Here is a 27,365-nt window from a genome sequence, read left to right as displayed (position 1 = left end):
CCAGCCGTCTGGACACCGTCTGGGCGACAGGGCCGGACCGCGCGCTGCGAAACCACCGCTCGCGCTGATTGGCTGGCAGGGATCACCGGACCGCACACGTGATCGCACAAACGCTGCGGGCTTTGACTGGTCAGAGGCGGTTTCAAGGCCGCGTTCTCCATTCCCAACCAATCGCCGTCCAAAGTCGCAACGCCCGACGTCACAGGTACGTGCGGCACAACATTCCCTACGGCTACGAGTATAGTCGCTTGTGTACGACGTGTGCACACGCGACATCATAAGTAGCAACTCAGGTAGACACTGCCGATGGGGAACGCCGCCCAGGTGGATGCCGGAACTGCTTGTGCTCCGTTTTTAAGCTGATCAATGCTTTTTTGGGTAAGACCGTGGACGACTTTTCGTTGGTGGACTCGATCTAACGTGCCCGAATGCAAACACGTGGCTAGAATTTCGGCCAAGAGCGGTTGAAATTGATCAAAGGGAACCTTCTAGCCAAATGGGGTGTCACTGATGGTCGCTTCGGCCCTATTTTTACGTTCGGATTAGCCTTTAAGAACGAAACCCTATTTTGAGGTCTCGGGGGACCTTTTCACGTTAAATGAGCTCTGCGGGCGTTTTGAACTATCAAAAGGCATTAGGGTCCCACTATCTGTGAGGGGTGACAGACATGGCCACAAAAATTCTCCCATCTCTTGATTACGCCCCTGTCCCAATGGTCTCCAATGTGAGCACAACACTAAAGGGATTGAGCTTCCCACACATATGTTTGACTTACATGCCTGAAAAGTTGCGGCATCTCCCATTCTCTATCGAATCTACCTTTTGCCAGCCACTCATCCTTGCCATTCATTGCAAAGCGCCTGGCGGCCAGGCGTTACGTAGTACTAAACGCGTATCTACTTCCAATACATACCGATCACATTCCAATGGCGTAGGCAAATTCCCCCTAGGACAGGCCAAACCGGGCTACAGGGGCCCCACGTCGCCACCATACGGGTTTTTATTTTGAATTCATGGTACCTTTAAAGCATTCGAATCCCATTTTGGGGCCTGGAAGACCTTTGTTGATGCCCATAAGGTATAAACACACACACTATTAACCACATGGAATATGGGGCACGGGTGGTGACCGGCAGAAAGACAGTCCGCATCTTCGCAGGGATCCGCAAAGTTCGAACTCTCGCTTGCTCAGAGCAAACGCGGGCACCGCCAAGATGGCCGCGGCGCGGAACATGAACAGCTGGCGGGGAACGTGAAACGGACGTCAGCTGACGTGTCGCCGGGTACGGCCGGCCCCATTTTGACGCGACCGATGCCTGCCCCGGCAGCGTCCGGCGCCGTAACAGGGGAGTACGGGGGTCACCGTGGGCACCGGGGCAGAGGAGCGCGGACGCCGCGACACGCCGACCACCTGCTACTTATTCAGTGGCGCCAGTTTGTAGCGCCGCTCCATGGCCCGCGACGAAGACCGAAAATCGGCACCACGTCGTCTTCCAAAGCGTAAAAATTGCGGTTCCGCGTCTGCCACAGGTTCATGGACCTGTCCAATGAAGTCTGCTGGAATTCACATTCATGCGCCTACGACATTTGCATAGCAGACATCGTCCACGATATAATCTTCTCACACGTTTTTCAAAGGCGTCTGAATGTATTCGCTCAGGTTCTGACACCATCTATCGTGGAAGTTCTTCAATGCCATCATCTCCCCCACCCAATTCGGCACCTTACTGGCATTGCACCGTTGTGCACTGACTCATCTGAATGTCTTTTAATGGAGATTTGGTTTGGCAGCTAGACGTAGCCAGTCAAATGACGTCCTTCAAACATACGTGAACATCTTAAATAAATTGTCATCCCCAAACATACTGAGCTCCGTCAGATATTCCGTCGTCTTGCACCGAACAGTGTGATGGCATGTCAAATGCTGACGTTTACATCCATTCACAACAACTGGATCGAAAACGAGACGCAGCGAACTAGCAATGTTGACACCAGCCAATCTTTCCTGACCAGATCTGCGTCAAATACGAATCAGTGGTGGTAATTGGTGAGTAATTGCCCCTGCAGCACGTCGGTCCAAAATGCGCACATACCGCACAAATTTTTGTGCACCTAATACGTCCCACCTTGGCGCGTTTGTGAATGCTCTTAAATTCGCCAGTGTGGAGATCGGGCACGCCTGGCGAGCGAAGCTGCTGCTGCTGCGAGCTCTCACATGACGGCTGCTGCTGCTGCGAGCTCTACCTGGCGGCTGCTGCTGCTGCTGCGAGCTCTATCCATGGCATACCACACAACCCATGCAGCCGCCACAAGAGCGCGCCAGACCGGCGCAGGCGGCCGTGGCTGGAGCGGCGCCGCGGAGCGACGTCTCTGACCTGGTTCACGCAGAGCACAGCCACGCTGTGCTGTCGGCTGAGGCGACGCAGCGTGCCGGCCAGCGTCTGGAGATCGCGCGCGCGCCGGCCGCCCTCGCCGGCCTCGTACTGGCACCGGAAGTGGGCGGCCACAGAGTCGATGATGAGTGCGCAGAGCGGCCGCCGGCCGGCCAGCTGCGGCACGCGCCGCTCACAGCACACCTGCAGACTGTCCTGAGGAGCGGGCGGCGCTCGTGAGACAGGCGCCCGGGACACAGGCGCAGAAGGCACGCGCTGCTCACAGCACACCTGCAGACTGTCCTGAGGAGCGGGCGGCGCTCGTGAGACAGGCGCCCGGGACACAGGCGCTGAAGGCACGCGCTGCTCACAGCACACCTGCAGACTGTCCTGAGGAGCGGGCGGCGCTCGTGAGACAGGCGCCCGGGACACAGGCGCAGAAGGCACGCGCTGCTCACAGCACACCTGCAGACTGTCCTGAGGAGCGGGCGGAAAATGCGCAAGACTGGTGTCATCCGCCACGAACACAAAGAAGGTGAGAAACGTGAGCACAATCACACACAACTGATAATACTATCAAACGGTGTCTTCGGTTTCAAAAAGACATCATAGCAACGGCACCAGACTGATGCAGTGAAGACACAATACGGTGACAGTGACGCTATCCGCTTATTGGTGCAGTGGTGACATCACAATGACAGGTCCGCCTCGCTCTTCTGCACGCACTTAATGATCCCCAGGCGAGCGACAGCTGGCGGATCAGGCGGGGAAGGCCGGGACTGTCGTCTGCTTACCACGTGCGTCGCTCAGTTACGGGCGTGGTGGTGAGCGGGTGCTGACCTTTGACGGGTCCGGCTGGGAGGGAGCGGGGGCTGTCGTTTGTTCACCACGTGCGACGCTCAGTGACGTAGTGGTGAGCGGGTGGTGACCTTTGACTAGTCGGGCTGGGAGGGGGGGGGGGGGGCTGTCATCCGCTCACCACGTGCGGGGCTCAGTGACGGGCGTGGTGGTGAGCGGGTGCTGACCTTTGACGGGTCGGGCTGGGAGAGGGGACTGTCGTCTGTTCACCATGTCCGGTGCTCAGTGACGGGTGTGGTGGTGAGCGGGTGCTGACCTTTGACGGGTCGGGCTGGGAGAGGGGACTGTCGTCTGTTCACCATGTCCGGTGCTCAGTGACGGGTGTGGTGGTGAGCGGGTGCTGACCTTTGACGAGTCGGGCTGGGAAGAAGGGGGGGGGGGGCTGTCGTCTGCCCACCGCATGCGGCGCTCAGTGACGGGTGTGGTGGTGAGCGGGTGCTGACCTTTGACGGGTCGGGGGGAGAGGGGACTGTCACCTGCTCACCACGCGCGGCGCTCAGTGACGGGCGTGGTGGTGAGCGGGTGCTGACCTTTGACGGGTCGGGCTGGGAGAGGAGACTGCCATCTGCTCACCACGTCCGGTGCGTGCTCGATCAGGATGAGGTCTGTGACAGCGGTGGTCAGCCGGCGGGCGGCCCTTAGCTGCTCTAGACGCCGCGCGGGGAACGCGTCCTCCGTGCAGGCGTACACCACGGCTGGGGACGGGTACCCATACACATCACAAGGGGGACTAATTGACAGCCAGCAGCGGCTCGTCGTACCAGTCACGGCGGAAAGGGACTAAACCTAAACCAGCGAGGCAGTGACTAATGAGGATATCGCCGACACGTGTAGTGGAAGAATACTAAAGCATGGCTGAAAAGATCACAAGTCAATGGCTCCAAGACGCACGGAAATAGGACGCGATCTTTACGGCTATGCATTGCCATCAGTAACGATAGGTTAGTAATCTGCTGCCGTGACCAGGAGACATACATCGGCGGTGAACGGGCGAACACAATGACTTCATCGTAAAGAGAAATTGCAGTCCGTCGCGACTAGCGGAAAACTAAATAGGTACCAACCCGGGTTGTGAGGAAGATTCATGTCGTCTGCGTCTGCGACCTAATCACTCTTGATGGAGAAAAACAAATCGGATTCATTATAAGACACTTCAACTGGACGATGCTAGGAGAATCTGCAATGACTTCTGGTAGAGAACAGAGGTCCACGCCACCAAACAGGGCGCCGCATGGTTTCGCAGCGCGGGCTTCCCTCCCGGTACGGAGCCCCGCTTGGATCCCTTCCCGGTACTGAGCCCCACTCGGTGATCCCTTCCCGGTACTGAGCCCCACTCGGTGATCCCCTCCCGGTACTGAGCCGCTCGGTGATCCCTTCCGGTACTGAGCCCCACTCGGTGATCCCTTCCCGGTACTGAGCCCCGCTCGGTGATCCCTTCCCGGTACTGAGCCCCGCTCGGTGATCCCTTCCCGGTACTGAGCCCCACTCGGTGATCCCTTCCCGGTACTGAGCCCGCTCGGTGATCCCTTCCCGGTACTGAGCCCCACTCGGTGATCCCTTCCCGGTACTGAGCCCCGCTCGGTGATCCCTTCCCGGTACTGAGCCCCGCTCGGTGATCCCTTCCCGGTACTGAGCCCCGCTCGGTGATCCCTTCCCGGTACTGAGCCCACTCGGTGATCCCTTCCCGGTACTGAGCCCCCCCCCCCCCCCCCGGTGATCCCTTCCCGGTACTGAGCCGCTCGGTGATCCCTTCCCGGTACTGAGCCCGCTTGGTGATCCCTTCCCGGTACTGAGCCCCGCTCGGTGATCCCTTCCCAGTACTGAGCCCCGCTCGGTGATCCCTTCCCGGTACTGAGCCCGCTTGGTGATCCCTTCCCGGTACTGAGCCCACTCGGTGATCCCTTCCCGGTACTGAGCCCCGCTCGGTGATCCCTTCCCGGTACTGAGCCCCGCTCGGTGATCCCTTCCCGGTACTGAGCCCCGCTCGGTGATCCCTTCCCGGTACTGAGCCCACTCGGTGATCCCTTCCCGGTACTGAGCCCCCCCCCCCCCCCGGTGATCCCTTCCCGGTACTGAGCCGCTCGGTGATCCCTTCCCGGCACTGAGCCCGCTTGGTGATCCCTTCCCGGTACTGAGCCCCGCGGTGATCCCTTCCCGGTACTGAGCCCCGCTCGGTGATCCCTTCCCGGTACTGAGCCCCGCTCGGTGATCCCTTCCCGGTACTGAGCCGCTCGGTGATCCCTTCCCGGTACTGAGCCCCCCCCCCCCCGCCCCCGGTACTGAGCCCGGTGATCCTTCCCGGTACTGAGCCGCTCGGTGATCCCTTCCCGTACTGAGCCCGCTTGGTGATCCCTTCCCGGTACTGAGCCCCGCTCGGTGATCCCTTCCCGGTACTGAGCCCCGCTCGGTGATCCCTTCCCGGTACTGAGCCGCTCGGTGATCCCTTCCCGGTACTGCCGCTCGGTGATCCCTTCCCGGTACTGAGCCCGCTCGGTGATCCCTTCCCGGTACTGAGCCGCTCGGTGATCCCTTCCCGGTACTGAGCCCGCTCGGTGATCCCTTCCCGGTACGAGCCCCGCTCAGTGATCCCTTCCCGGTACTGAGCCCCGCTCGGTGATCCCTTCCCGGTACTGAGCCCGCTCGGTGATCCCTTCCCGGTACTGAGCCCCGCTCGTGATCCCTTCCCGGTACTGAGCCCGCTCGGTGATCCCTTCCCGGTACTGGCCCGCTCGGTGATCCCTTCCCGGTACTGAGCCCGCTCGGTGATCCCTTCCCGGTACTGAGCCCGCTCGGTGATCCCTTCCCGGTACTGAGCCCGCTCGGTGATCCCTTCCCGGTACTGAGCCCCACTCGGTGATCCCTTCCCGGTACTGAGCCCGCTCGGTGATCCCTTCCCGGTACTGAGCCCCGCTCGGTGATCCTTCCCGGTACTGAGCCCCGCTCGGTGATCCCTTCCCGGTACTGAGCCCCACTCGGTGATCCCTTCCCGGTACTGAGCCGCTCGGTGATCCCTTCCCGGTACTGAGCCCCGCTCGGTGATCCCTTCCCGGTACTGAGCCCCGCTCGGTGATCCCTTCCCGGTACTGAGCCCCACTCGGTGATCCCTTCCCGTACTGAGCCCCGCTCGGTGATCCCTTCCCGGTACTGAGCCCCACTCGGTGATCCCTTCCCGGTACTGAGCCCGCTCGGTGATCCCTTCCCGGTACTGAGCCGCTCGGTGATACCTTCCCGGTACTGAGCCCCACTCGGTGATCCCTTCCCGGTACTGAGCCGCTCGGTGATACCTTCCCGGTACTGAGCCCCACTCGGTGATCCTTCCCGGTACTGAGCCCCGCTCGGTGATCCCTTCCCAGTACTAAGCCCCGCTCGGTGATACCTTCCCGGTACTGAGCCCCACTCGGTGATCCCTTCCCGGTACTGAGCCGCTCGGTGATACCTTCCCGGTACTGAGCCCCACTCGGTGATCCCTTCCCGGTACTGAGCCCCACTCGTGATCCCTTCCCGGTACTGAGCCCCACTCGGTGATCCCTTCCCGGTACTGAGCCCACTCGGTGATCCCTTCCCAGTACTAAGCCCCGCTCGGTGATACCTTCCCGGTACTGAGCCCCACTCGGTGATCCCTTCCCGGTACTGAGCCCCACTCGGTGATCCTTCCCGGTACTGAGCCCCGCTCGTGATACCTTCCCGGTACTGAGCCCACTCGGTGATCCTTCCCAGTACTAAGCCCCTCGGTGATACCTTCCCGGTACTGAGCCCCACTCGGTGATCCCTTCCCGGTACTGAGCCGCTCGGTGATACCTTCCCGGTACTGTATCCTGTTGTTGATATCAGTCACGGTATGGCCCAGGTCCTTGGCGAGAGCCCTTCCTTCGTGCCGTACCGTTTGGTGGTACGGCGTTCCTACCTGATACAATTCTCTGTTCAGCGGTGCCTCTTCTGATCCTGTATTCCGCTGAGCGACACCCCTCCAGGACCGTACCCTGCTCGTTGGCGCCTCTCCGCGTGCCGTACCCTATTAGGAGGGTAGTACCTACCGGAGCGTGTAACGTTCGGTAGCGAGGCCCGCCCCCTGGCGAAGCCGTACCCTGTCCTGTGGCGGAGGCCGCCTCCAGCGCCAGCTGCAGGCAGAGCTGCGTCTTGCCTGAGCCGCTCTCGCCGGCCAGCTCGGTGAGGCCGCGCCGGAGCAGGCCGCCGGCCAGCAGCGCGTCCAGCCGCGCACAGCCGAGCGACAGCGGCGCCGGCCCGTCCGCCTCCGCCTCCAGCAGTGACAGCGCTGCGGCATAGCACGGCCTGAGGCGGCCGCCGGCGGAGCCCGGCGCCGACCGACCCCAGTGGCCTGGCCCGCAGCGCAGCGATGTGCGAAACCAGGGATCCAGAATTCAGCCATTTAGTTGGCAGGTATGTCAATATTTTGTTTTCGTTTTACATTCCCGGCATGGGATTCACCACCTGTTGCTCCTCCCCTAGCTCAAATCGACCAATCAGCATCGAACCGGGCACCGGGCAACCCAGCACTTGAGTGCCTCACGCTTGAAAACTGGGCCGGGCAGGTCAGATGTCCGGGTTCGGGGTCAAAGAGCAACGGATTAGCACCACCGAATTGTTTACGGGGCCGTCGAAGAGCCAGGATTCTGGCAGCATTAATTCACAATCACATCCTGCACACCCTACTGGATGACTTTAGGAATGTTGCATGAGACAGTCACTGATATAATGAGTGGGTGACAAGTAGATGTGTACACATGATGTTGCCACCAGTACCTTTACCATGATGAAAGGTTAAAGATGACAACAAGGGACCTACCTGATCCTGCAGCAGATGTATATAAGGAAATGGGAACACATGATTCAACCAGGATACAGGTCTTTAGGTACCTCATATGACTGCACTTTACCTGAGACAGGTGTGAGAGCCCTCCTGGCCTCCACCATCAGCAGGTGTCTGGCCTGGAGCACCTCCCCTGGTCCCAAATGGTACTCGTGCTCCAGGGTCGAGACAGGCAGTGAAAGCAGGTCTGGCACTCCAATCTCCTTCACTGCCAGGTCACAGTCATGTCACAAACCCAAGGCATCAGATTCCTCAAATCAGACAAGTTGTCCAAACAATTGTGCTTAGTCCATCTGATGAAAATATCACAAACAATATCTATAAAATGAGTTATTATACAACCACGCATCAAGACACATACACAAAAAGCAGAGGAGATGCATGCAATCAAAGATGTAAGTGACATGAGAACAGATAATATCTGCCACAAAGGCAGTTTCGCCTTGTATGGCTATTAGCTAGACTGCTGAAAAGCAAATCAAATGCCTGAAGGTGTTATCCTTGATGCTGTTTGCAACGATTTCATTATATGCAACAGTTGCATGCACACATCTACATGATATAAACAGAAAGTAATGCAAATGTGTTCTAAAATTTGTGCATGTCCTATTTGTTTGCATTGGTATTTCACAACACCACTGCAAGCATTGCAATTCATTTCATATCACTATGGAGTAGTGATATGTCCTCTGAGAATTCCTTTCATGGCAGAGAACAAACTATCACCCATCTTATATAACCAGGGTGCAGCCAGGACCTGCTCAGGGGGCACAGAATACAATGTGATCATATCACACTTGTAGTAACTTTCTGTCAGAAGTGATTCATCATCTATGGTCAAAGATAAAAATATGGGCCTCAGGGAGATGGTCCCTCCACTTAAGCTGCACACCCACAAACAAGTACATTGTACATCAACAATCCATCACATCATCACTAATAATTAACTTGCAAATTTCCAGTGCAAATGTATACCAAAAACAAAATGATTCATCATAATGGTATGCCCTTGCAGCTTGAAGCTCATGTCAAAGTATGTCTGCTCAAGTGCTTGCTGAAATTTTAGTTCTTCTCCAGTTTGGTTTCTAATGTGTTTGTTGCCCATTTATGATGGAATAGAATAAGGAATATGTATTGCAGTTAAGGGCAACAGTGCATGCTTTATGGTAGACATGGATATATATTATATATACATGTGTGTGTGCATGTGTGCATATACATATAGACATTATACATATATAGACATCTGTAAATATGTATAAATACAGTCTACATGCTATCAAATCTTAAGTAGGAGAAGGATGGAATACACTCCTTGCCTTGCCTTGATGAACAAGTTTGAAAACTACAAGACAAACTTGAAACCTCTGGCTATGGAAAGCCAACATTCCCTCAACTTGGACTGAGCTTTCTCTCATTCATTTAAGCATACTTGATCCATGTGGTGTGAACAAACTGCTAACAGAGTTTTCAGTTTGTGCTCCAACCATATCCTCTATAGTTTGGAACTTAATCAGCTCAGATCATTTTTAATAGAACCGGCCTCCCACTTTCAGTCATTTACGCATGTCACTACATGCAGTGCGTCCCCCCCCCCCCCCCACCTGAAGCATACCAGTACCATCTACGCGCAACGTAATTCATGATTGCCTCCAATGCCATTGGTGTCTCAACTGCAAATATTTTGCCTACATGCGAAAATAGGCATCGCCTATCCGACTAACCTGCATTAGAACACCACTCAGGAAGTTTAGAAAGATCCATCTCAAGGCTCCCCACCGCACTTCAGCGAGACGAAAAGCACGTAATGAACCCACGGCGATAGGTCACTAAGGGGGCATGTATAATCTTGCCATATTTTGTTTTGTCTCTGGCGCGCTTCCTTATCTCTGCTTCCAAATCCCACGATGCTAGGTTTTGTCCAATCTCCCTTTGGCAGGTTCATATTGTCTAAGGTACAAAATGTCCAAACGTACAGAATGTCCAAAGTACAGAATGTCTCCATACGGTTTTCTTAGTGGGGTTAGTCAGCGAAAGAATGGCTCTTTCACATCACGACGGCGCCCAACGCACGGATCGATTACGCATAACCGTAGTCGCCGCACGAGGGCGGGAGTAGAGGGTTTCTTGTTTGTAGTGCAGTTGTACTTTGTGTCCCTCGCCCCTGCTGGGGCGGGGCGCGGCAGATGGTCAGGTCGCAGGCCGGCCCAAAGTACAGAGAAGTTTTGGTGAAATACTTGGCGTCTCATTACATTTCTTCCAACATTTAAGACGTTGGCATAAGCATATGGTGTTGCACGAAAACAACTCCTTACCTTGACCTCCCAAACTTGATATCACCCTGAACGCATGACCCGTGACAGTGCCGTGGCGGATCTAGGATTTCGTTAGGGGGGGGGGGTATGATCTAGTTCGTGCGACTCCCTATTGCAACATTTCCTGTCAGGATAGCGCTGTCAGAGGCACGCTCGTCAGAATGATTGCTAACTGAGTTTTCAAATCCTCTGCAAGATTGTAGTTTGCGAGTGAATGAGTGTTCTCGGCACATCATGTATTTGTAAAGTGTCAGAGAACACTATGTGCTGCTAGCGAATATTTGCTTAGTTTGGAGAACGCCGCTTCGAGGCGCTCGCGTTCCCCCCTGCGGCGCCCGTGCGAGGGAGGCGACCGCTGGGGCCAGGAGAGGGGGAGTAACAAAGAAGACTCGGAGAGCCGCCGGCGCGAGGACGGATGCTCCGGCGGGACGGACTGTGTGGAGTGCCTGTGACGCGTGTCAAATATAGAAATGACTTTGGACGTACTGAGTGTATCAGTGAGCCGGAAGCGAGACGCCAGAACAGCAGAACTTACACATTCATAGCAATGGAGTAAAACCGACGCAAGGTCAATTAAAAGCAATGGTCACGCGCAAAAAGGCCAATGGTCCGCCGCAAATTAATACAAGCGAAAGAGGTAATAGTGCAGACAGTGATGAAGCAGCTCAGAACGACTAGAGATAAGAAATTCAAAACGCATGATCGGAACGGGTAGAAGAATGTTCACCACTTACAGGGACTTGGAGACGGACTGAATCCCCCAACAAAATTGTAACATAGGTAGACCAATGCCGTTGCCGATTTTAACTACTCTAGTACCTTGAATATGTCCTTGGATGCATAAGTGTATGCGCCACGAGGTCCGCGAGCTAGCATACAACATATTGATCTACACAGAAACATGCGATCCACGTGACACCGACTGACCATCTCTGAGGGATCTATCCGGACTGGCGCTAGATTGACCTGCAATACTTTTTATACTAAAACAGACCCATTTTTATGGGCACCTGCTGTAAGAACTCCTTTCAGCAGCGACGTTTACGGCTCAGCTATATTCCATATAGGCACAGACAACACCGACCATTCCACCAAGTGCGCACCTAAACTAAATGGAATCGTAAAATCAACGCATAGAGACCACCAATCACCAACATAATTGCCTCGTAAAAAATAGACATGAGGCCGCCTTCTAATCCACAACCAAAGACAGACTGCCTGGTAAATGCAACACGCAGACTGCATAACAAAACTACACACAGGGACTGCTTAGTAAATGGACACATATATACCACGTAGAAGCGCCGACCAGAGGTCACTCATCCAGGGGCCGGGCACTTCGGTGCCATCCGGAGGGCCTGCGCGCTGATCAATGGCCGCTGAGTTGATTAGGGCCTATATGTCGGCAGACACTACCTATTATTCATAACCGACTTCGTGCCGGCATGGGCCTGAAGATTCATTCCTCCAGCAGGGACAAAGCGGGAGCCAGCGATTTACATTGTTCGAGCCCCAGCGCCTGTCAGGGGCTCTGCAGTGCCTAATAGGGGTCCCTGTGTTGGCAAGAGTTCGCGTTGACCAGAGGTATGTTCGAGGAGGTCCGAAAAGCCTGGAGGGCCCCGGAACCCACGATTAAGGCCCCCATTGAAGGGCTTAAGGGTACGAAATGCTAGTCGGGTCTTGTTCAGGGTCTCCAGCTGCAGGGACGGACCCTCAAATGACAGTCAAAAGGCCCTTTGCACCGATCGGGAGCCGCCACCCCGAGCTAACATGGGCCTATATGTCAGTCGGGCACCGCCAGCACCGCACAGTCAGCTCCGTGTCGATATGGGTCTAACGGTCCACTTCCCAATCAGCTACGAAGCCGGGGACAGCAATTTATACTGCTCGAGGCCATTGCACCTGTCGGGTCCCGCAGTGCCTAACAGACGTTCTTGCGTTCACAACGAGCCTGAGCTGACCAAAGGCAGTGTTCGATAAGGCCCGAAGAGGAGCTCGCGCGGTATAGGAACCTGAAGAACTGGCGTTAGTTCGCATAAAAATCCCTGCCCATAGGGTCGTGGCCTAAAATATCAGTGAGAGGTCCTCTTGAAGCGTTTAGGGACGCTCTGAGACAATGCGGGTGTCTCGGTCGACCAGAGACCAGGAGCACCCAACAGTTGGATCCTTGTCAGTCTGAACCCTGGGACCTTTTTCCCAGCCAGGAGCAAAGCTGGGGGCCACGACTCACATTGTTCTGGGTTCCTACAATGATTTGGGCCCCTGCGTCCGTCAGGAGTCCGCAGTGCCTAACAGGGGGTCATGAGTCAGCTAGTGACCCCGAGTCGGTCATAGGCTTTGTTTGAGGAGGTCCAAAGGGTGGACGAAGGGCCCATCAGGACCAAAGACCAGGGACCCCTGGGGTCACATTTAGTAACCCCGCCCTCAGGACTGCGATCACAAATGTCAGTTAGAGGGTCTGTTGTATCGATTTGGGACCCCTGACACAGGCATTTTATTTTAGCCAGAGATCACCTACAACGATCAGTCGGCTCCGTGTCAGTCTGATCTCTTGGACCCATTTCCCAAGCACGGGCAAGGCTGGGCCCGCGATTTGCATTGGTCGGAGCCTCTGCAACAATGCGGGGCTTCTGTGTCAGTCGGGGGCCCAGTGCCCAACAGGCTGTTCTGTGTCAACAAGAGGCCTCGAGCCCGTCAGAGACCGACATGACCAACATGGCGAGCCCCTGAACGATCAGTAATGCCCCGGCAGACTGATATGTAGGACCCCGGCCAGAGCACAGGCCCCTTTGATTAAACAAAAGTTACGGAATACCAATGCAATGGATTAATGCCCCCGTACGATCAAGAATGCCGGGCAGGTTAAAAGCAACGACCCTGATAGGAGTGAAGGGTCCTCCGCGAATGAGACCAAAGGGAAAGAGGACTAGTTCAAAGAAGAGTTCTCCTGAGCATCACGTGGCTCGGTACCTTACCTATATGAGTCCAGCAACAGCACAAGGCCCACCGAGCAAGTCAAAGGAATTCGATATGAATGTGAAGGGCCCATGAGCAACTGACTGTACCCTGGCATATGGGCCTCGGAAAAAGCGCGTTAAGCGTTTCAGGCGAATGGAAAGAATCGGTGGAGGAAAACCTGATCGACCAAGAGTGTCCAGGCATGTAATCAAATAGCGCTCCAACAGCAGCGTAGGGCCTTACGAGAAAATTTGAAGATGTTAAGGCCAACGTGGAAGATTTCTGAGCGATGCGCTTGACCCGGCAATTTAATATGCAGGCCCCGAGCAGCAGCGTAAGGCTCTAGATAGCGTAACCAGCCCCAAAATCTACCTAAATCAATATCTTCTCAATCAGCGGAGAATTAGCTTTGTCTGCTCATAGGCTCATCATTTTCGCTCGCAAGTGTTCTTAGTCATCTGTAGCCCAAACAAGTCCAATTTTGTTCCGTTTTGTGTTGGAAAACTGGGTCTATTTGGTCGGTTACCGGCCCCTTCAGAGCCTATGGCCCCGCTCGGGGCACAAGGAGGCATGGTCCCGTGCGTTCCCCGTCCTCAGATGAGGACCTTGCAAGAACATAGGGGCATTTATTTAAACAGAAGTGCCCAAAACACATGGAGGGCCCCGAACGATCGAGTGTGCCCGAGCGGAGGGAGCGTAGGGCCTTCCATTCAAATATGAAATACCCACCACACGATGTAGAGGCCCTCGAATGATCGAGTGCGCCAACAGGTTAACAGATTAGGCCCCAAAAGAGCGGAACGACCTCCATTCAAATAGGAAGTACCCAAAACCAGATGTAGAGGGCTCCTAGTGATCAAATGGATCCGAGCATCTTATCAGAGAGGCCCTGACAACAGTGTAAAGCCCTCCATTCGAATGAGAAGTAACCAAATCCAGTGTGGAGGGCCCCCGAAATATGGAGTGTACCTGAGCTGGTTATCAGGTGACCCCGGTAGGAGCGCAGGGTCCAAATTCAAACACCAAGACCCAGTATGCGCCCCCCCCCCCCGAACAATTCAGTGAGGCTGAGGAAGCGAACAGAGGGGGGGGGGGCTTCCATTCAAATAGGAAGTACGCAAGACGCAATATGGAGGGCCCCTGAGCGATCGAATGTGCCCGAGCTGGTTATCAGATAGGCCCTCGACAGAGCGTAGGGCCCTTCCCTTCAATAAGAAGGGGGATTCTCGCAATATCTGATGTCGTAACCACTAAGGTATCATAACACCTAATGTTCAAAACACCTAGTAGCAGGAAGGGCCCCAGTAACGCCAGGGCCCTTCGGACAAATACACAGGAAGTAAGGGCTACGTGGAAAGCTCATTGGCAATCGGATTGGCCCTGCAAGTGGGCAAACACACCGGAAGCAGCATAGGGCCTGTGGGCAGCGTAATACGCGTTATGATATCCCAATCACGATCGTCTCAATCAGTAAAGAATGATTTTTTCCTTTCTTCAACTCCTCAGTTTCTTGCGGCTGCTCTTGGACGTCTGAAAGCCCAAATATTTTCAATTTTGTTGCGATTTGTGTTTAAAAAATGCATCTGTTCCGCCGGCTTCGGAGCTTATGTGTCCCTTCGGGCCCAAGGGGGCCCATAACCCGTGCCCCCTCTGGATCCGCCCCTGGAGACAACGAAAGGGTACTGTGCCCTTGCGGGCCCCCAATGCCGAACAGCGGCCCTCCAATCCAATTCCAGCACGGACCCGTTAAGCTGAACTGGAGTCTGCGCGCCATATTAGACCACCTACGGCGATCACGGTCTCCTGCCCCGGCCTTGCAGCTGATTGGAAAGTGGGATCTCGGGCCCATGTCGACACGGAGCCGGCTGTGCGGCACTGGTGGTGTCCGACCAACAGATAGGCCCATATCAACTCAGGAGGTCCTCGATCGGCGCAAAAAAAGCGCTCTGTCATTTAAGGGCTCGTTACCGCAGGCCGGGCCCCTGAAGAAGACACCGACAAGCCCTTCGTGTCCTTAAGCCCTCCCACCGGGCCCCTAATCGTCGGTCCCGGTGGGCCCTCCAGGCTCTTCGGACCTCCTCGAACACTGCGTCTAGCCGACTTGGGGCCCTTGCAAACGCAGAACCCCTGTTCGCGCTGTGGGGCCCTGGCGGACGCTGGGACTCCACCAATGCAAATCGCTGGCTCCTGCTTTGTCCATGCTCGGAAAATGGGCTCTCAGGCCCATGCCGATACGGAGCCGACTGTGTGTTTAGGGAAAACGCCCTGGCGCTCACACGCACACGTGGGGCTTTCGGCAGCAAAGTAGGATTCTTCTACATTCATCGGAAGAGCCCACGACCAGCCTGGAAGGCCCTCCGATAAAGTGGGAAAACCCAAGACCACTGGGGACGGCACCCTCCCGGTAAGTGTAGGGTCCTCAGAGCAAGCGAGAAAAAAAAACACCAACGATGTGGTGGGCCCCCTGACCGCTCAGAAGTTACCCGGTAGGTTAACGTATAGGGCCCACACTAGAGCGCAGGGCTTCTGAGCAAAGGAGAATAACCCAAGACCAATGTGCATGAATGAATGCCTTGAGCGACCGAGAGCGCCTTGGCAGATGGGCATATAGAGCCGCGAACCATAGGTCAGGGTCCTCCGGGCAAATGTGAAGTACCCGAGACCATTGCAGCAGGCACATATGCGATCAAGAGTGCCAGGGCGGGTTAACAGAAAGGGCCACGACAAGAGTGAACAGTCCTCCGCAAATGAGATCAAAGGGATAGAGCCCTAGGCCAATGCAGAGGGTCCCTGAGCGTGGCGTGTATGGGTGCGGCGTTAATTTAGGGCCCCAGCAACAGCGCAGGGCCCTCCGAGCAGCCGGGAAGAACCCCAGACCAATGTGAAGGGGCTCTGAGCGACCAAGAGTACCCCGGCAGGTTAACATACGGAGTCTTGACAAAAGGCGAATACAGTTTTTGTGACAAATGGGAAGATTTCAGGTAGGCCCAAAGACGCAGTGTTGTTAAGCCTTGTGTTAAAAACGGGGTTCGTTTGCCCTGTTAGGCCACTTCAGAGCAATTACGGTCCCTTGGGAGGCATAGGGGAAAGTATGGCTCCGTCCTCCCCCCCCCCTCTCCTTTGGACTTTGGATCCGCCAACAGGCGGGGCCATCCTTTACAAGACCTCACAAATTGGTCGTCTCGGCTGACCTCCTGCTGAGCGGTCACGCACTCACAAACGCAAACGCTGCTTATATCTTCAATGGTTGAAAACCATGTCTGTGTCATGCGATTAACACAATTTCGCCAGTACTAAGATCCCCAAGTCCACTCGCTGCTCCCTGCTATTCGAACCGCGACGCGAGATATCCAAGGATTCTGACTACCTACATGGCTTCGTTTCATCCAAGTCACACCTGAACCAGACGTAGCGTCGAAGAGATCCGCCGAAGCACGGAGATGGAAAACTGCGATTAAAACGTGTATTTGCACATTGGAATCACAAGAGCCGAGATCGATGGTGAGCATCACACAGCGGAGATGAAGGCAATAACGTATCACTCGCGGCATCGCGGGAGTCTGCATGGCGGAAAACCTCGAACGAACCCTCACGTCTTCCAACCTCCTACTCCAAATCTCGATCTAAAGCTCACAGTCGTTACGCGGTGATGATGACACAGCAAGCAAGGCGCATTACGCTAACTGGTCGTGGAGTTGGAACCGGGCACCACGCAGACCGCCTGCGGAGAACACCACGGCGACGAGGCGCAGGAATACCTCCGCCGAACAAATCATATCAAATACGGGTCGCCCTTCGAGCATCACAGCCTACATTAGGTCCACCCCTGCATAATGAACACCACCGCACGTCGATCACCATACACGCCGTGCTGGTAGCATAAAATGGCGCAACCCATGGGAAAACGAGCCCGGGGGGCGAGATGGTAAAGGTCCTCTGGGCTCACTGGCGCTGCGCTACACAACGCCGAGTAGTGTCGACGGAGCGACAGCCTGCAGCACGGCTCCGGCCACACAACAGCCTGCGCCGGACGTCCGGACCAGGGGCCACAGTCGGCAGCAGCACCGGCTCCGGCCACACAACAGCTTGCGCCGGACGTCCAGACCAGGGGTCACAGTCGGCAGCAGCACGGGCTCCGGCCACACAACGTCCGGACGAGAGGCCACAGCCGGCAGCGCACCGGCTCCGGTTATGCTCACCCCTCCGCTATCACCCATGAATCAGCCTCACGCAACACACGTCAGCGGCAGCACAGACCAACGTCTAGTATGCGTAATGCATACATTTACTTCCGCACGTTAATCTTTGTTGCGTCTCGATTCCACAAGTAAGCCAGTGGAGGAATACGTGCGCTCGCCTTGATCCTATCATATCCTTTCTTCCATCACCCAATCTTATGACCTTAAAGTTTTGTTCTAACCACGCCCTGTTCTATTTGTTCAACTTGACTAATGCAAGGAGCGTCAGGTGTTTATGGACACATAAAGTCCATACGATAGACACTGACTCTAGCATCAGTGTACCAGCCTCTGCAAGGAGCCCGCATTATATGCTTCCATCACAGGGAATTCATCACATCACATGGCGAAAGTGTGGTTTTTAAAATATACCAAGGCTGACAAGCAAATGTTCCATAGCATCATCACGGTAGTCAGGCTCCAAACGTGCTCAGGGACATAAATTATGCCGATACATACATACGTGGACTACGCCAATGTGACCTATCTATGGGCGATCTGGGAAGGTATCACCAAAGCACAACACACAGCATGCACTGATTTGAAGTAGCTGATGGGCGCACCGCACTCCTTACCCATCGCATGCATTGGTGTGATTCATACACATCTAGCCGCATCGCTGCGCATGTCCCCAACTTACATCATGTTGGCGGCAACACCCCACAGAGCCAGCTAAACACACGATGGTCCCTACACATACTCAAATATCAATTCTCTCCACCACCTTCCACGCCGCACGCATCCGAAGACTCAGCAACGCAGGCGTCCTGCTACGTCAGGAAGATGACGAAGACGAGGAAGAAGGTGATGAGGACCCCGAACACCTTGACCATAAGCCAGCGGTTGGAGGAGACCGACTGGAAATACTTGAGGATCTCAGAGTGCGCCGCCTCCACGTTGACCGACGTGTCTTCCACGTTGGCGTCAATCCTGCCGAGCCGGCGCGACGTCAGGTCAGGTCGCATGACATCACCAGGTCAGCCGAGCGGCAGGGTGCCTGCTGACTGGGCCAGACCGGCGTCGGCAGCAGGACAGCGTCTAGCGTGGGAGGCTAGTGACCACCGCATCAGCCGGCCACGCCCACTGTAACGCCCGGCAGCCGTTACAGCAGCCACCCGACGTGTCCGGTGCCACCAGCGCACGGCGTGTCAGAGAGCGTCGCGTGCTGCAAAGCCGACGGGCATGCGCAGCCGATGTTGTAGACTACCGCGCGATAGCACGACGCGACGGGCGGTATCGTTCCGACACGATATGTGGGCTCCGAGGGGCCCAACCATATTTTGTCAGCAGCTGATCATTACAACATAATTCAAAGGTGAATTTCAACCAGTATGTCCCAGACATACACTCTGCCCAAGCCCAAGCAGTTTGTCTTCATCTCCCGTTCCAAATATATTCCTTGGACTGAACTTCACCAGCTCAGCCCTGCCCTCGCTGGATGCCCCCCCCCCCCCCTCCACGCTTCTGAAAACATGCGAGTCCTGGGGAGGTCTTACCGTTCCCAAGCCCTCGAGCTCACCTCTGCACCATTTCGCCGTGCTCCTGGACCATGTGGGCCAGCTGCTGGAAGATGGTACCCAGCTCCACCACCGTCGACTCGATATTCTTCATCGCCTCCGAGCGGCTTTCGTATAGGAACGCATCCTGTCGGGCGCACGGAACACGGTCAGGGGGCAGCGCGGCGCGGTTCCGGGGCGGCATGGGCGGCACGGAGACATCTCGGGGGGGGGGGGGAGGCCAGGTGCACCGACCTTGCACTCGATACACCCTCCCCTCTCCCACGGCGTCGTCGTGGGGGCACACAAGCTATGACGGGGCTGAGGAAAATGTTAGCACAGTTCTGACCGTAGTGTGCCATACGTGTGCACAGCATTTGCAAACCGACGGAGTGCGACGAAAAACACTCAAGTACCCAAGAAGTACTCAGGAACAGTTGAAGACGAGGACGTACTCAGGACCGAAGTATTTGGGAACACTCCAGTGTCACAAAGTGAAAAATGTCTATTTTTAAAAGGGCAACGGTCCAAATATGACGAATACGACCCCAGGGCAGGGAATCTCTATGCCCTGACCTGCTTTCCCACGAGCATATATTGACCAGCAGCCCCCTGACCTGCTCACCTTTCCCTACCCCCCCCCCCCCCCGTCCCCTACACGAGCATCTACCGGCCTACAGCGTGACCTGACCTGCTCCTCGGCGAATATCTGCAGGGAGGCGGCGGCGCCGTTCATGTCGATGGCCGCGTGCGCGCGGGCGGCCGCCTCCTCGTCGGCGAGTAGCACCGAGCCGCGGTGGCAGCCGCTCAGCGCCGACGGCGGCAGGCTGGCGCTGACGCTGCTGCCCGAGAACTGCTGCCGCCGCCGCCGCTGCTGGCGCAGGCTCTGGGGAGCACGCCGCCGGCACAGTCAGCGGGGCCGTCCGCGCGGCACGGCGGGAGCGGGGCTTCGCTGTGGACTTCGCTGACAGCCACAGCTTGACTTTGACCTGCCATAGGTTATCGGGCTTCATGGTACACCCAACCTTTTCCAAAAGTCCCGCCATTCAGTTGTCTATCACTATGCAAAGTTTCGCGCGACTACGCCACGCCGTTCGGCCACCATTCTGGAAAACCAGGTGGGGGTCAAATTCCTCCCCTCGCTAACCTGAGGGCGTGTTAACGCATATCCGGCACGCAGGTACGGAGCGAATACAACAGCTCTCATTTTCCAAAATCTGTACACATAGAAGCCAAAAATTCAGAAGAACAGCAAGGATATGTGCACCAGAATCTGTCACCGCCACCGAGCGCGTGCGGTCTGGGTATGACAAAGCGATCAGCGATGGTGGTTGCCAACATGATCTGCACAATAATTAAGCTACAATTTCACCAAACCTGCACGAAGCGTGCCGAACTGACAACACGCTGGCTCTGAACAACGTTGTGGGAAGCTCACAACCCTCCTCTACAAATGACTTTCATAACTGAACCACGACAGTGGTTGCCTGGCGTTCCACATGTCATCAAAATTTCGGGTACTCGGTGCATATAACAGCATAGTGCAGTATAAGGGAATGTTGAAATAAGCTAATTTATAACTAATGGTACCATTTAGGTGACAATAACTGTTCTAGACAACACAAATTATTCGTTAAGTAAATACGCAGCTCAATATGTCATTGATCACGTCATCGCAGATTGCACAACACTGATTAAGAGCCAACTGAAGCCCTCCTATCTGGAAACTGTGTCCACAAACGGCAGATATGAACGACTCAACAATTATATTTGCATTGCCTTAATCGCTGCATGGCCAATGGAACGCCAGTATTTGAATGACGTCATTAATACGTCATGGATGCCTGGATGAGCTTGGAATAGTGCGCACGTCTTCGCGGGTGTAGCTAAGAAACTAGAAGGGTTTATGTTTAGGAAGGGCAGGGCCGTTAACACTCCATATATACCGTGCGCGGTCTCCAAGCGAGGCGCATCGCGAATCCCATCTGGAGAAGGTTCTGCACCACAGCACAATCGGAGGGTCAGTTTCCAGGTCCGTTGGTGACTCGGAGGGTCACCATAACTCTGCCCAGCGTTCGTCCCCCCCCCCCCCCCCACCACCACCATCACTACTACACCGAAGCCACGGCGCTGCTCACCTCCGTGCGTCTCTCCAGCACGCCTTTGAACTGGTTCGACATGGCAGCCAGCTTGGACTGCAGCGTCACCACCACGTTACTGGAGAAGTGTTGCACGTGCTGGCCAGCGGCCGGCGTGCGGGCGCGGCCCAACTCCTGCAGCTGCAGGATCTGCTTGTTCAAACTGGCCATGTCCTGCCTTATGATGTGTGTCAGCTCCTCAATCTCCAGCGGCCGGTCGTTGTATATGGACTTTCGCTTGGCCACTGGAGCAAAGGTCGCCATTGGCAGCACGGAAGGCACGGACAGAGGAGGCACGCATGTCAATATAGAGACGTCATACATTACATATGAGATGGCTTTTAAAGCACCATTCTTCACCACTTCAAATCCTGGGAAGAGCTGATGAAAGCATAATCGATAATGGGTGTTCCCACCTTCATAAGACTTTAAGTCGAAAGTAATCATACGTTCTTTGATCCCGGATGAAAGGCGTCTTAAAAACACCACTAAGACCATTCGTAGGTTACCCAACATAGATGTAAGTTTCAGTGCATTATCATGTCTCCGCAAACAGTCATGTATACTCGAACTGGGCCCCAGGCATACATGCGCTGCTCCCTGCATACCACCACAACGGATCCCACGCCCGTTGCCAGAGACACGGCGCCGCCACTCACGCAGCGTCAGCTTCTCCAGCTTGGCGTACGTCTGCGCGACATCCCTGCCGATCAGCTTCGCAATGGCCATGAACTGGACGTGTGGCAGGAGGCCGGCCGGGCGCGCGGCGTGACCGGCCGGCGCCGGCGCCAGCTGGCGCTCGCGCAGGGAGCGCAGCACGGCGGCCAGCTCGGCGGTGCGGTCGCGGCAGGCGGTCACGTGCGGCAGCGCCGGAGCGCGCATGGCAGCCGCGCTCACCGGCTCACCGGAGCCTCACGTCACTGGGGGACAGGCGCGGCACGTCACGGTCGGCACAGCGGGCATGATGAGCAGGCTCCGGCCGGGGTGCCTTCCGCGCCTGTTGTTGCGCGATAGAGACCGGTGGGGGTACGCGCCCCAGGAGTCAGGTGGGGCGCCGAAGATCCCCAGATGGGGAAGCTCACTCTGACCACAGGGGTCTTACTGAGAACCCTGCATGGAACAGTGTGCTTGCTGCCAGGGAGATAAGCCCAACTCTTTTGCAGGTCTGGCAACTGGTTACCAGCATCAGGGTTGGAAGATGGATGAGGTTATTTATACTTTCAAAAATGGGACAACCATTGCCTGAGAAACTGCAGTTTTGTTGGTATAGCTGATGCCTGGTGCAAACTACCTGTGTAATTGTAGCACCATGATCAATGGCATAAACACACAAGAAATCCTCACAGTGCTAAACATGGCTTGGGCTCAAGTGGATAACTTCAAGCAACTTCTTGCTCCAGTATCTAGGAATAGGACAGATCAACTACTCAACATGAAGATCCAGCCAATGCTAACCTAATATTTGTTACAGCAAGGCTTTTTTGACACAATTCCCCACTAGCCTGCCCATATTTTTTGGCTTTGTGACTGGTGGTCACTTTATGAACCATATAATGATGGCTCTGGTGGGTGGTAGATGACAGCACATGGTAGCCAATGGTTGCCAGTCTGGCTGGGCAGAAGTTACAAGCCAGATTATATAGGCTTCAGCACAGGGCCATTGCTTTTGTTATAAGCTGCAGCTGAGATGGGTGAGCCAGCAGCAACTGACACCATTCTATGGATAAGAGGATCACACATCTCTTGCTATGGGATGACAGGACACCAGAACAAGATGCAATCCTACAGATTGGTGGAAGCAGTTATCAAGTATCTCTGAGTTAGGATCTGTGGATGTTATTTGTGTGTTGATTAAAAGTCATGATATACTATCATGTCTATTCTGGTCAAATCTTTCATGCAGCATCACCTGGAACACCATTAAGCTCCTTGATTTCATTCGAGATGCATGAAGAAGAAAACAAACCTTATGCAAACTCGACCAGCATTATGAAATGAGCACAGCCCTGAACAGTCAACCACTACTGCAGAAACCACTGAGAGAACATAATAATCATTGTTTACCATCCACTTCTTAGAGCTGCTGGCTTTAGAGGCAAGGCCTTTTCACCAACTACAACTAATGAATATGAATACTAATATAACTGTTTCAACCAACTGCATCTGATATTAATACATTTAAAAAATAATTAGTGAACACTAATATATAATAATCACAGGAGCTGTTTGAATACCAAACAGCCACCTAGGCCAGAAAAAGGGTGAGTACCCAAGTCATAACAGAAACCATAATGATCCTGGCCATTGATTCAGAGACATAAAAATCAACCTAAATCAATGTGGTTTACCTAATCTATATTTTTACAATATTTCACCTATAATTTACTTCTTTCATCTTATCAGCTAAAAGTATGGGCTAGTGCTGCCCTGACCAATATGTCATTTCATTACACTTGCCTCCCTGCCCAGAGTAAGTATTGAGATGGCTTTTGCATGCTGTTTGTAATGTACAGTGAAAACACTCAAACCAAATCATACTAGATGAACTAAATACATCTCCTAACAGCCTTCCAGAAGCTTTCAATTTAGAGAATGATTTTGCTGGTAAGTGAATGCATTTCCACAGGTCAATTGTGAGCTTCATTCTGATATGCACATACACAACACTTGATATCACAGCCACCACACAGATATGGAACAACCAGCAAAACCCCCACTTGAGACTGTGCTTAGTACTGTGAGAGGTGCAAATTTTAGCATAACTGACCTGGAAGCAGATAAAATCTAGTTAGAGACCAGACAACCAGGCTGCCAAGAAACATGTCACACAAAACATTTTCAGAGTAACTACAATACCAGAGCTGCTGGCTATAAATCTGAGAGGGTGAGTTTGATACATGCTAGCCAACCATTTCTGGGACATGGAGTCAATACAGGGGTGGAACAAAGCATTTCTCATTGGGGATGTTGGATGAGGGGGCAACTCATGAACTTACCCATCCCATTTCCCAGACACAGGTAAAAGCTGTTCTACTGCCAAAAATTCTACTGAAAGCAACAAACATTTCAAGCTGTGTTATGCTCAAGAGTTCATGTTTCAAGGATGAGCACCAAGGACAGCAGATTGGGCATTGGTAGCTTAGTTACTGTGTTCCATTTAAAGGCATCTCATAGCATATGAAAATCATGCTATATCAATAGTTCATCTTCCTTTGGTTCAGACAGCTTATCTACTCAAGAAAAAACGCCACTTTCTGGTCAGAGCACCTCATTGTCATAGTGGGCACCACATGTGCTACCACATGGTGCTGATTTGAGGCTGCTCCAGAAGGCTGCATAAAGACCACAATTTTGAGATGGCATTGTGTTTCTTACCAGAAGTACCAGTCACTGGGATTTACAAAGATCTTTCATTGAATGGTGTCATATAATGCTCCAGGACTTTAAAATTTGATTGTCTCATTCTTTTGATGACTATGCCATCCATCCCCTCTGGTCACTCACAAAGCTCTGGTGCCCCTTTGTGCCATCAAAATGTTATTGTGAACAGACACCAAAAGCCTTCATGTCAGGACCACACAGCCTTTTATAACACGAGGCACCAAATTCCTGGGCCACCACGACAGTTCTGAAAGTTTTGTTTTTGAGCGGCCCAGACTTCCATGGGCACCGCAATCCCCAAACAAAATCCTGGACTGGTTTCTTGGGCAAGGGTCATCACAAGCTTAATTGATGGCAGCCACAATATTTATATTTTTAAAAAATATGTATCCTTCACCCTGACAAAGTTCCTGATATGCTCCATATTCAACATTAGCTAAATGACACAAAATATCATTTCAGGGAGCCATATCCTTCCTTTTGTAGGGATAACTCATTCCAGAAATCCCCTAAGTCCCCATCATGTGTTTTCCAAGAGACAACAAATCCCATGGGAGATTGCAATGCCTGTTGTGCTTCACCGACAAAATCCTTGATAAACCCATTTGTAATCTTGCAAAGCTTTTGAAAAATATATTTAACCATGCTTAATTTAGTGGCCTTGCTGGTGTAGAATAACTAATACTATGAAAACATCGGTACTCAGGTCAGTTTAACCCTGTAGAAGCGGGAACCCATCGCCACAACACCCACCTCACCACGTACCAAACCACGACGACGAAGGCCACAATCCTGAATATATCGGAAGAATTCCGGTGATCTCGTCTTTAGCGCGTTCGCGCAAGTGCGTAGTTATTGTAATGCCAAAAAAACAGGATGCTGACAGCTGATTTACTTTCAAGCTTGATTGGCTGCTGAGCAGTGACCATCATGAACTGCGACCGTCAGCCAACAACAGTTGAAGGGTGGATACGCACCGCATTTTCTAACACAGACGCACCAAAATTTGACGTCTTAAGGCTTCCTGGTGACCTAGAAGCGGCCGTAAGCGAAAATGAAGGGCCCACGAGTAAACAAAAGTAATTCTCACTGATTGAGAGGGTCGTAATTGGGGGATTTTAAGGCCAATTAGGCTATCCTGAGGTCCCTTACTGCTTCCGGGTGCCTAAATGTCTACCTGCAGGATGCTTCCGATCGTTAAGTAGCCTTCCAGGTTGCACCTGATTTCTTTGAATTTGCCCGGAGGGCCCTGCGCTGTTCCTGGGCCCTTCCTGCCGGAGTGCCGGGGCCCACTGGTTAATTTCCACGGATTCTCTCCGTTCGCCCAAAAGGCTCTGTACGCTATAGCCGGAGGCCCTCTATGGAAACCTGCCGAGATATTCCCGGTTGCTCAGGGGCCCTCCACGTTGGTCTCGGTTAAGCTCCCGACAACTCGCGATACGCTCATGGGCCCTCTTCATTGGTCTAGTACCCATCAAATTCTCTGTCACTCGCTTGGGCCTTACGCTTCTTTTCGGGTTCCATCTGTTAACCTGCTTGGGCACACATGTCGTTGGGGCCCTCAGAATTGGGTCTTCGGTACTTTCTATTTCAATGGAAGACCCTACACACTTTTCTGGGCCCCGTCTGTTAACTTGCTCGGGCACACTGGGTTGCTTGGGGCCTTGCACATTGGGCACTTGAATTCAGGGCCCAACACCCCTGTCGGGGACCTTCTGAAAACCTGCTCGAGCACGCTTGATTTTTCGGGGGCCCTCTACACTGGGTCTTAGGTGTTTCTTATTCGAATGCTCTCGATCGTTCAGGGGCCCTCTTCATTGTGTCGTGGGTATTTCTTATATGAATGGAGAGCCTTATGTCCTTGTCGGGGTCCTAAAAGCACAGGCGGGGGGGGGGGGGGGGCACAGGGAGCACGTGCCTAGAACCTACGATTAAGGGCCAGATTTGAGGACCGAAGGGCCCGAAAGGCCCATCGGAGGTCTCATTCCGGGGCCCCGACCCGCAGGGCCGGGCACTCAAATGTCAGTCAGAGGGCTCTGCGGCTGATCAGGGGCCCACTAAGTCGATAAGGATAAGCACATGAAGCTCGTCCCCTGCACGTCTTCGCTGGGCTCGACGACGTTTGCGCACCATGCCGTTCGAGTTACTGGTCATTTAAAGGTGAACATAGTGCATACGCACCTAACCAACGTCAGCGAACTGTCTGCATCAAGTGACATCACGAATGTTTGAAATCGCACCATTGCAGGTTTACTGCATTATGCATACGAGGTCATGCCTCGTATCAATATGAGATTCGGACAGACGCGTTCCTTGTTTAATTATGAGAGCAATGGTACATAGTTTTACGCATTTTAACCGTGTGTTGATCATGTATGGATACGTTAATGTAACAATACCATACCCCCGCGCGCGTTCCGTGGCATCGTCGCTTGCCGTCCCACTCCCTTTCTGTCCCCCAGCCGGCCGACCGTAGATCGCCGTGTATATGTTTCAGAAACCGCCGCTGCTCCGAAACCACAAGAGCTAGGGGCGCGTTGTTTTGTGTCAAAATACGTACAAATAGATGCCCCATGAGTTACCAAAAATTCGGGCGCGATTGCACGACATTCGGAGAGTTATATTCAAGAAGCCTTGGGGGTCGCTCGACACCGCCCCCCCCCCCCCCCCACCCACCCCTATCAGGACCAGAGGTTGTTGGCACCAGGGAGAACCAACCTTTGGGCAGACCCCTATCTCACTCCGCACTTTCAGAGACATAATCATGCCTATGCTTAACTT

General features: G+C 53.9%; 1 protein-coding gene and 1 long non-coding RNA gene across 3 annotated transcripts; both read right to left on the bottom strand.

The window, feature by feature from the left end:
- Nucleotides 1-7,467: 7,467 nt before the first annotated feature.
- On the bottom strand, nt 7,468-9,876 carry LOC119107010 (uncharacterized). Its single transcript, XR_005095181.1, has 3 exons — nt 9,783-9,876; nt 8,126-8,266; nt 7,468-7,503 (listed from the first exon to the last, which is right to left on the bottom strand). It is a non-coding gene; the product is annotated as an uncharacterized LOC119107010 (long non-coding RNA).
- Nucleotides 9,877-18,108: 8,232 nt separating this feature from the next.
- Nucleotides 18,109-25,398, bottom strand: LOC119107008 (syntaxin-5-like). Of its 2 annotated transcripts, XM_037230356.1 has the most exons (6): nt 25,338-25,398; nt 21,863-22,123; nt 21,204-21,448; nt 19,757-19,951; nt 19,089-19,213; nt 18,109-18,499 (listed from the first exon to the last, which is right to left on the bottom strand). In XM_037230356.1, exons 2-6 carry the CDS (start codon nt 22,083-22,085, stop codon nt 18,340-18,342), a joined length of 948 nt encoding a protein of 315 aa, XP_037086251.1. In that variant the 5' UTR covers nt 22,086-22,123; nt 25,338-25,398; the 3' UTR covers nt 18,109-18,339. The 2 variants fall into 2 exon arrangements, with proteins under 2 accessions (XP_037086251.1, XP_037086250.1); XM_037230355.1 differs by lacking the exons at nt 21,863-22,123; nt 25,338-25,398 and having other exon boundaries at nt 21,204-21,702.
- Between the last annotated feature and the right edge of the window lie 1,967 nt (nt 25,399-27,365).

The sequence above is a fragment of the Pollicipes pollicipes genome, unplaced genomic scaffold (assembly GCF_011947565.3).
Source record: "Pollicipes pollicipes isolate AB1234 unplaced genomic scaffold, Ppol_2.1 Scaffold_6587;HRSCAF=7807_pilon_pilon_pilon, whole genome shotgun sequence".
Taxonomy (NCBI): domain Eukaryota; kingdom Metazoa; phylum Arthropoda; class Thecostraca; order Pollicipedomorpha; family Pollicipedidae; genus Pollicipes; species Pollicipes pollicipes.
The sequence above is the reverse complement of the archived record's forward strand: the minus strand, read 5'-3'. Positions and strand labels throughout refer to the sequence as shown.

What these genes read in the sequence shown, in the direction of transcription:
- LOC119107008 (XM_037230355.1), bottom strand. Translation starts at nt 21,701, where the DNA reads ATGGTCTTAGTGGTGTTTTTAAGACGCCTTTCATCCGGGATCAAAGAA. An exon ending in AGATATTCGCCGAGGAGCAG is followed by an intron (nt 19,214 to 19,756) that starts GTCAGGTCACGC and finishes TGCGCCCGACAG; the next exon opens with GATGCGTTCCTATACGAAAG. An exon ending in CACGGCGAAATGGTGCAGAG is followed by an intron (nt 18,500 to 19,088) that starts GTGAGCTCGAGG and finishes CCGGCTCGGCAG; the next exon opens with GATTGACGCCAACGTGGAAG.